This window comes from Ceraceosorus guamensis (assembly GCF_003144195.1).
Source record: "Ceraceosorus guamensis strain MCA 4658 unplaced genomic scaffold IE81scaffold_208, whole genome shotgun sequence".
NCBI lineage: Eukaryota > Fungi > Basidiomycota > Exobasidiomycetes > Ceraceosorales > Ceraceosoraceae > Ceraceosorus > Ceraceosorus guamensis.
In genome coordinates, this window is record NW_020290203.1 from 1 (window position 1) to 8983 (window position 8983).

The 8983-nt window shown below is 57.7% G+C and overlaps 3 protein-coding genes across 3 annotated transcripts; 2 read left to right on the forward strand and 1 right to left on the reverse strand.

The window, feature by feature from the left end:
• Window positions 1-514: 514 nt before the first annotated feature.
• Window positions 515-3016, forward strand: IE81DRAFT_92454 (hypothetical protein). The gene is made up of 4 exons (XM_025517747.1): window positions 515-787; window positions 882-944; window positions 1080-1388; window positions 1489-3016. Exons 1-4 carry the CDS (start codon window positions 731-733, stop codon window positions 2809-2811), a joined length of 1752 nt encoding a protein of 583 aa, XP_025365859.1. The 5' UTR covers window positions 515-730; the 3' UTR covers window positions 2812-3016.
• Window positions 3017-3359: 343 nt separating this feature from the next.
• On the reverse strand, window positions 3360-5729 carry IE81DRAFT_307550 (developmentally regulated GTP-binding protein). The gene is made up of 11 exons (XM_025512354.1): window positions 5449-5729; window positions 5304-5325; window positions 4858-5223; window positions 4640-4736; window positions 4431-4531; window positions 4348-4362; window positions 4064-4276; window positions 3889-3990; window positions 3730-3797; window positions 3556-3626; window positions 3360-3438 (listed from the first exon to the last, which is right to left on the reverse strand). The coding sequence occupies exons 1-11, from the start codon at window positions 5487-5489 to the stop codon at window positions 3434-3436; spliced, it is 1101 nt and encodes a 366-aa protein (XP_025365860.1). The 5' UTR covers window positions 5490-5729; the 3' UTR covers window positions 3360-3433.
• A 238-nt stretch (window positions 5730-5967) lies between these two features.
• Window positions 5968-8819, forward strand: IE81DRAFT_327231 (hypothetical protein). The gene is made up of 7 exons (XM_025515052.1): window positions 5968-6796; window positions 6891-7047; window positions 7141-7195; window positions 7265-7416; window positions 7510-7634; window positions 7719-8322; window positions 8398-8819. The coding sequence occupies exons 1-7, from the start codon at window positions 6431-6433 to the stop codon at window positions 8703-8705; spliced, it is 1767 nt and encodes a 588-aa protein (XP_025365861.1). The 5' UTR covers window positions 5968-6430; the 3' UTR covers window positions 8706-8819.
• Window positions 8820-8983: the final 164 nt, after the last annotated feature.

Here is an 8983-nt window from a genome sequence, read left to right on the forward strand (position 1 = left end):
AGGGGAAGGGGAAGGGGAAGGGGACGGGTGGAAGGGAGAGGGAAGAGGGAGAGGAGGGAGAGAGGGATGAGCTCAGCAGCAGCAAGCAAGCAGCAGCAGACAGCTCCCAGCAGTCACGAGTCACGAGTCGAACCGCGCGCGCTCACATCATCCTTCTTCTCTCATTTCCCACCTCCACACACAGCAGGTGTACCGGGTACCGGTACCGGTATGCATGCATGCGCCTCCCTCGCGACTCGCGTGTTGTATACTGTAGGTAGCGATACACACTCACGCTCGCGACTCACTCGTGACTGATGATGACTCACTGTGACTGACTGCCATGGGCATGCGCCAACCATCCCGCGTGGAAGCGGAAGCGGAAGCGGAAGCGGACGCGAGTCAAGAGTCGTTTTGAGTGCGTGCGCGTCCGCGTCCGCGTCCGCGTGAGAGCTCTCTCTTCTTGCCTTCCTCCTCTCTCTACCGCCAACTCGCACGCGCCAAGATCAAGAACAAAGAAGTGAACGTGGACGTGGACGTGGACGTGGACGTGGACGTGGATGTAGGAGCGCGCGATTAAGTCTGAAGTGGAAAGAGTCTGAGTCGTGAGCCTTTTGCGCAGAAGGGAACGACCTTTGGAACTCGACAACCTGGGCCCGCCTCGGCTGCAGGAAGGAGGGCAAGGAGGAAGAGGAAGAAGCAGCAGCAGCAGCAGCAACACTTGCACCCCCCCTCATGAGCTTGATACGTCATGTCCGCTACAGCTTCAGCTTCAGATTCCAAGCTGAGTTGCTTGGAGTGGAACAATGTGAGCGGGCGGGCGGGCATCAAGCGCTGTCAGATTGCACGCGGGCTGATCTGATCTGATCTGTTCCAACGCCTCGCCTCGCCCGCTGGCGCAGACGCTATCCAACAAGATGTTGCGTGCACCCTGGTACGCTCTGCGCGGCCAGCCCTTCATCTGCGTCAGTCTTGCTCCCCCACACGCCCCCCGCCCCCGCTCCCTCTCCGCTCTTCTCGTTGCGCCGCTCCCACCCGTCTGACTGGCTCATTAGCTCCACTCCGCTCGCGCATCTCTTTCCCCCCCCCCCTTTCCGCAGAAATTCTTTTCAGACACGCCTTCTCGGACATTTTGTCTGCTTTTGCAACCCATGACACCAAGCAGCGCCCATTTCGAAGGTCTATCGAGCCGCTCATCTGCTCGTCGCACAAAGGCTAGCGGTGAAGCGGCACAGTCGCAGGCACACACCCGCCCAGCAGCAGCAGCAGCAGCAGCAGCCTCGCAGTCGCACTCGGAGCAGCAGCAGCAGGAAGAGAGAGACTGGAATTGGAGAGTCGACTTGCTGCAGAAGCTTTTGAGCGGTCAGATCGAGACAGCAAGCGTCGAGTGCGATTACGGAAAGACGGAGGTGAGCGAGCGAGGGGAGCGTTCGACTGAGCGGAGGCCTCGATCGAGTCACCTCCATCCCCGCGCACACTGACCCCTCGCAACTCCCTTGTGCGCATCAGTCGCAAATCACGATCAGGCACGTTGCGCCCACTCTGAATTTCTCCTTTGTATTTGAGCTGAGCGCCTTGAGCAGCTCCGAAGCTGCTCAGGTGTATCAGCAGCATCTGCTGCTACCCCTCCTACGCGCTGCTGGTGCCCTCGAGAGCACGGGCGCAGAGGAGGAAGGCGATGCGACGAATCTTGCAAACGCGCTGGCGCTCGTCTCGTTGGGATCCACTCGGCGGAATGCCAGCAGACATGCTCATCCCGGTGAGGAGGAGGAGGATGGGAAAGGTGTCGCAACTGCCACCTCACCCAACATCGCTTCTTCGCTTGGCAAAGACTCGTCGCTGCAGCAGTCGAGCCATCAAGCCGAAGATTTGTCCGTCACTCTAGATGAGGCAGATGCGGATTCTGACGGATTCGAGGTGGAGAGTGCAAAAGTCCCCTCGCGAGCCAGGCCTACCAAAGTGAAGAAGGAAGAGCTTAGCACATCTCCTTTCAGCACAAGATACGGCGCAATGGCAAGGCAAGAAGCGGATCCGGACCCGAGTGCCGGACCTTCCATCAAGCGATCATCAGAGAGTCCACTTGCTGCTCGACCAAGCAGGACGACGGTGATGCGGGAAGAAAAAATACCTCTTCGATCATCGCGTGGCAAAAAGATCGACTCGGACGGGTTCGAAGAGGAAGAAGACGAAGCTTCTACTTTGCCGCATATCAAGAGTCCCGAGCCGCCAGATACGCCTGCTGTGGCTATCAAGCGCAATGCAAAGCTACCAAAGCTCAAAGGCGGCGGCGGCGGCGGCGGCGGCGGCAGCAGAAGCAGCGCGACGGAGAGCGAAGAGGATGGGAATGCGGATCTCGCCTCTTCTTTTAAAGGAGTCGAATCTCCCACGATGCGCAAAGCTGTGCATGCGCGCAGTCCCACAGATTCTTTCTCTTTCGAAGCTCCTTCGCGCTCGCCTGAAGATGCCATGATGCCTCGACCTCGGCAGAAGCAAGCAGCAGCAGCAGGGGTAAAGTCACCGAGCAAACGCGCGAGGGTGAGAGGGGATGATGATGATGATGATGATGCGGCCGGAGCGTCGCAGGATGGCTCGTCCATGCAAGACGCCCTCCTCACTCCTTCGCCGCCCATCCTACCACGCCGCGCAAAGATGCCGGACCTCTCCCCCAAAGAGCCCATCACCGCTGCGCACGCACACGTCTCTGAGCTCGAGCAAGGGCAAAAGGAGGACAAGAAAGCGGACAACGACAAGGCTCATGGAACGGCTGCTACGCGCGGAGGAAGAGGTACGGGTTACAGGAAAGCGCAAGGTGGCCGCAAAAAGGGGTTTTGATATGCGCGGGGGGAGGGGCGGGCTTGCGCGCGCGTGATCCTTCCTTCTTGCAAAAAAACTTGCCGATTCGTTTCGCCTATGCATGCACGGCCCTTGAGAAGTTTTCTTTCTGCACAGATCCGATTGCGTGTGCGGCGCCCTGCTCCCCCGCTCCCCGCTCCCCGCTCCCCGCTTCCTCCACTCGACTTGCTGCTGATGGTGATGAGGACGCATGACACTTGGATTGTGCAAGAAGGGCAAGCGAAAAAGGCCCGGTTTGCAATAGGGCGTACGGAAGCTCCAAATCGTCTATCCGCACCGCGCGGGCCAAGCAAGGTCCATGGTCTAGGTGTAGGTGTCCGTCCCCCCTTGCTCATTCCGAGCATGGTGAGAAAGTGTTCCGAAAAGAACACGCGCGTCTCCCTGCACGATGCACAAAACTGCTCTGCTAACCCCCAAGGATGAAATAGCCCAGACCGAGCTCATCACCTACCTCACCCAGCTCAGCACGCACACGCACACGCGACGACAGCAAGCGCATTCGCTCGCTCGATACATGGAGCTACATCGATCACTTCGCTGCGCCGCCGCCGCCGCCGCTGCTGCTGCTGCGACTACGAGCAGGTGCGTTGAACGTCATGCATTATTCTAGAGTTTGGGCACATTCATCGCAACGGAGATGGAGAGACCGATTCGAAGGTTGCACGGTTTCAGCACTTGCTCCGACGTGGAGCCACACAACAAGCGATCGCGTTGCCCACTTACTCATGAACAAGGTAACGACATCCCCATCCGAAATGGCATGATTGATGCCAACTTTTTGCCCTTGTAAGAATCTGCATCGGAGTGACAGATCAAGAGGAAGCAAAGTACGATGAGCCGGTTGATTGAAAAGGTCCGCGGTAGGCTAGCAAGGCCAAGGGGAGGGGCTCGACGCACTTGCTCGATTTACCCCAAACCGTCGCATAGCTGAATTTCTCGACGAGGGATTTGTGGATGGAGTTGCACTGCGTCGTGTAACCCGCGCACCAGAATCAGCGCTCAGAGAAAGTCCAGCGGGGACAATGTTTCCCCCCTCGTCTCATCTCGTCAACGCACCACATCTTCGACCGTCCCGCCAGCTCGCACGATGACCGGATCTTCCAAATCTGGATGTTCTCCCCTCTTTCTCGTGTACACGCGCAAAAGATTCATCTCATTCTGCGCGGGGCTCAGAATAGCTCGGGTCGAATGAGCATTGCGGCGGGCTTGCGCAGCCTCGAAGCGCGCTCACCCATATCCGATCCTTCAATCTTTCCAGGTTTAGTCTCAACTCGCACGAGACGACGATAGAGTGAGGTCTTCTCGCTAGTTTGTCCATCTCCTCCATGGATATGCTGTCGATCTTGTTGTAGACGTACAAGCAAGGCGTGTACTTTCTAGTACCCAGCACGACGTCGATGAACTGATCCACGGTAATGTCTTCTCGCAGAAGCACGTCGGTATTCTACAAAGCATGCGTCAGAAATGCGCTTTCAACCAATGCAGCCCCCCCCGCTCCGGCGAAATGGCACTCACGTGCATCTTGTAGCCCTGTATATGATGTGCAATCGAGACATGTAAGCCGCCGTGGAAAGCTGACTGCGATGTGTAGAGCTCACCGCAAGAATCGTCCTGATCATCTTTTCGTCGATCTTTGTCAATGTCAAGCCCATAGCTTTCGAGACTACGATTCCACCAGCTTGTTTGCGCTTCAAGATGACTGGGGGGGGGGGGGGGGGGGGGGGGGGGGGGGGGGGGGGGGTGGTAGCAAAAGGAAGAGGATGTTCGACTGCTACCGACCAGGGCTCTCCTGGCCGCCTCCACTCACCATCAGGTGGCTTCTTGTTCAATCGAATGCCCACGTCTTCCAATTCTTTCTCCAAGAGAACCCTCTGCTGCTCAGACTTTGTCGCGTCCATCATGATCTGAGATAGACGCAAAGCTATGTTGAGCATCTGGCGATGCCTTGGCAGCCCCGCCGGCGCCCCCCCCTTTCCGCGCCGTCGCTCATACTTGCCAAGCAAAACAGACCGGCGCAACACTCACAAGGATAAGGTCGGCAGTCTTTGCGACGCTCACGACCTGTCTACCTCTTCCTCTTCCCTGACTAGCGCCCTCGATGATACCAGGCAGATCGAGCAGTTGTATCTCTGCTCCTTCATACTCCAGCACACCAGGAATAGCGGTCAATGTGGTGTATTCGTAGGCAGCCGTGGCGCTCTCTGTGCGCGTGATGGTGCTCAGCAGTGTACTCTTGCCCACGGAAGGAAAGCCAATCAGCGCTACCCGCGCTGATCCTCGCTTCTGAACATCGAAACCTTCTCCCTTTGCACTCGTCTTTTCCGGCTCGAGCAGCTGCACCCGCAACTTGGACACCTTGGCTCGCAAGAGACCAATGTGGTACTCTGTCGCCTGCAGAATCGCGAGCTCTGCAAGTCAGCACCACGTCTGATATATCTCGCGCATACATTCGCTATGGATCGCCAACGCACCTTGTTCTTCTGAGTCCGAGCCCTGCGATGACGAGTTGGACGTCAGCGTGAATGAGCATGCAGACGGTATGTGCGCGCGTCTTGCGTACGCTCCGCCCACAATGCTCCAATCTCCCCAAAACCTCGCGCATCGCAAAGGGCTCACATCTCGGCCTCGATCTCGGCAATCTTTTCGACGATGCCCATCTTGTCAAGCTAGCTTGCAAGTCGAAAGCGCGCGTGCTCTGCTTCTCCTTCCTCGATGATGCGAGGCCAACGATGTGTGGACCGCGGCCTGGCTGATGGATTCGCCTGCTTGTTCGTCTAGACCTCCTCTCGTGAGGAAGCGCTCTGCCTTCAAGGACGTCGTATGGTGCGTGAGCAGCTGAGAGATAGATGCCGCTGTTGCCTGATCCAACGCTGTCGTGATGGAGTCGCGAGTGAGAGTGCGCCCAGCGACGTGACCTTTTGACGCGCTGGATTCGTGACTCTCATCAGTCTGAGTCTGGCTAGCGCCTGCGTGGGCGGCGCGCAAGGTCACGTGCTCAATAAAAACGGGCGTGGAGGGTGCATGCTGGGCGCGGCGCTGCATGAGAGGTGGTTGCATGGCGATGTCGATGTCGATATGCTCCACCCCACGCTGCAGCTGCAGCAGGTGCATGCAACGCAATCAATCATCCGTTGTGATCGAGTGAACCTCAGGCACAACGCGCTCCGGGCGATCTTCCGTTCCCTGCACTCACAACTCACCACTGCGGTCAAGAGTTCCTCCCGTAACCCTTTGCTCTGACGTTCAGTCCAGCTACCGGCAACTTCTTGTGGGAAGTCTCGGATCGAAGCATAGCATAGCATACGGTGGGCTAGCTGCCCGCGCGCACAGTCACACGACTCTCCTCTTCTCGGAAACGAAGCCCATTCCCAGGCTGCGCTCGACGATCAAAAAGTCATTCCTTTGGCATGCTTGCTCGTACTTCGCATTAGCCAGATCAGCGGCCTCTTTGTGCTCTGCACCTCCTAACCCTCTGGAGCTTCACAACCCGTGCTTCCACCTCCAATCGCCGCTCTCGATCGCACTTCGATCGCCACGCCCTGCTACTTGACTCCTCAGACCTCCCGTCACTTGCTGCGAGACTCACGACCGTTTCAAAATGCCGTCAATATCAGCTCCTGTGGCGCCATCTGGCCCTCCAAGCACACCTTCGCATTCCCACGCACAATCTCGCTCACGAAGCCGGCACAAGTCAGGTCAAGCCTCTCTCCTCTCCTCTACTGCCAATCTAGCCAACACGGTGCTGGGCACTGGCATGCTAGCCACTCCGGGCGCCTTCAAGTACGTGGGTCTGCTACCGGGCATCTTTCTAGTGCTATTGTGCGGTGCAATGTCGGCTGCTGGGCTGCTGCTTGTATGCGCTTGCGCCAGGACGATGGGAGGCAGGAAGCAGAGCTTCTTTAGCGTGGCCAAGGCTACTGTGCCCAAAGGAGCGCGATGGTTCGATGCGGCCATCGCCGTCAAGGTGAGCTTACCAAGTGTGCCTCCGAGCAGCTTCCTCGCAGCCCCTCGCAGCCCCTCGCATGCAGTCGCTGAGGTGATGCTCACCAATGCGACAGTGCTTCGGAGTGTCCATCTCGTATCTCATCATCATCGGCCAGCTGATGCCCCAAGTCGTGCTGTCGATGGCCAAGCTGGGCGGAGGCTCGATGGAGGATCTGCCGCTGTGGACTTTGGCGCGCGGTACGTGGATCGCAGCTGGCATGGCCGGTTTGGGTGAGTAGAGAGCATCTCGCGCGGTTTGGCAATGCGCGCGTCGATGCTCAGCTTGACGGGCTCTCAATCTCGCGCGCGCGCGCGCGTACACAGTCCCGCTCTGCTTCTTGAGGCGGCTAGACTCTTTGCGGCATACCTCCTACCTTTCGTGAGTAGCGGTGCGAAGACACTCTTGTTCGATCTGGCTCATCGATCCTCCTCGATTCTCCTCGCGCAGCCTGGTAGCCGTCCTATACCTCGTCCTCATCGTCGTGCTCTACTCGGTACTTCCAAGCTACAGGTCCAGCTTACCTCCTCGCGGTGAAGTGCACTGGATCGTCTTGAGCGATGCCAATCACTTTGTCAGCATGTTTCCCGTCTTTGTGTTTGGTGAGCGCTGCAGGATTGCACTCGAGGTGCACGTCCCACCCGGCTTGCTCTGCTCACGTTGCGATCACGACTCTGCTTGGTGTGCGCGCGCAGCTTTTACATGCGCTCAAAATTGTTTGCCAGTCTTCAACGAGCTGAGATCCACTCCGGAAAGACACTTTGAGCGAATGCGGATCAGCATCTATACCAGTCTAGGAGCCGCTGCAGGCGTCTATATGGTGAGTTCTTGGCGATCACATCATGTCCCGGCAAGCACCGCTCACTTGGGACTGTGGCGCGCGCCTTGCCATGCATCTCGCCAGATCGTCGCTATCCTCGGCTACACGACGTTCGGCTCTCTGGTCTCGAGCAACATCATTGCCATGTACCCGTCCAGCTCGACGCTAGTGGCATTCGCTCGCATAGCCATCGTTGTGCTCGTCGCCTTTAGCTATCCTTTGCAGGTGCATCCTTGCAGAGCCGCCTTGGACAAGGTTCTAGCTCCTAGTGATGAAGCTCATATCAGCCCAGACTCACGTTCGGCGGATGCGCAAGTTGCTGATCCCGGCGATGGCAGCCCTCAGGATGCTTCGCGGTACACTGACGACGAGCCCTCGGCGGCACCGAGGCCAAAGGCGCACAACCGCGCGGCTCGCGAGCAAGCATCCGACGCTGGCGAGTCCGATGATGAGGAAGAGATGCAAGAAGAGGAAGAAGCGAGGCGAGCATTGCTGTTGACCCGAGCAGGTGCCGATCCGTTGCTACCTATTCCCACGGGTCGTCGAAGGAGCCAAGGAGGGGCTGGAGCCGAGGCGACAGGCGTTGCTCCGACGATAGATGACGAGGAGATGAGCCTGGAAAGGTGGTGCATCTTGACCGCCTTCATTCTCGCTTCGACCTTTGTCATTGCTATGCTCATCGATGACTGTGAGTGTGCAAGTCGTATCGCACTGGAATGCCCTAGGCAGATGACTGACATTTGGCCCTCACGCAACTCTCAAGTGGGTTTGATTCTGGGGTTTGTAGGATCCATAGGAAGCACCACAATCTCCTTTATCCTACCGGGCATTCTCTACTCAAGCTTGCATCCTCGCACAGACAAGTGGAGGCGGCCCGCTCAAGCGCTGGCCATCTACGGGGGCATAGTCATGCTGTTGACGCTCAGCGCCAATGTGCTCAAGCTGATCAGAGCGGGAGGAGAAGACAAGGACCACAGACATCCGCATGAAGAGGTCGCGAATGGTGTCGAGCAACTGGTCAAAGGTCTTGGTTTGGACGAGGGCTTGAACCTCGTGGAGAGGTGGAGATGACGCGAAGCGAGCGGATCCGTGTCTGGGGCACACTCACTCACTCACTCACTCACTCACTCACTCACTCACTCACACATACACACACACACACACACACACACACACACACACACACACACACACACACACACACACACACACACACACACACACACACAGCATGTTCTCGCAATCTATACCAAATCGTAACTCGCTACCACTGCGGAGACACGCAGGAGAGAAGGACCACGTGTTGATTGCGTTTGCTAAACTGCCGGAATGCAAGGGGCGTACTCCGC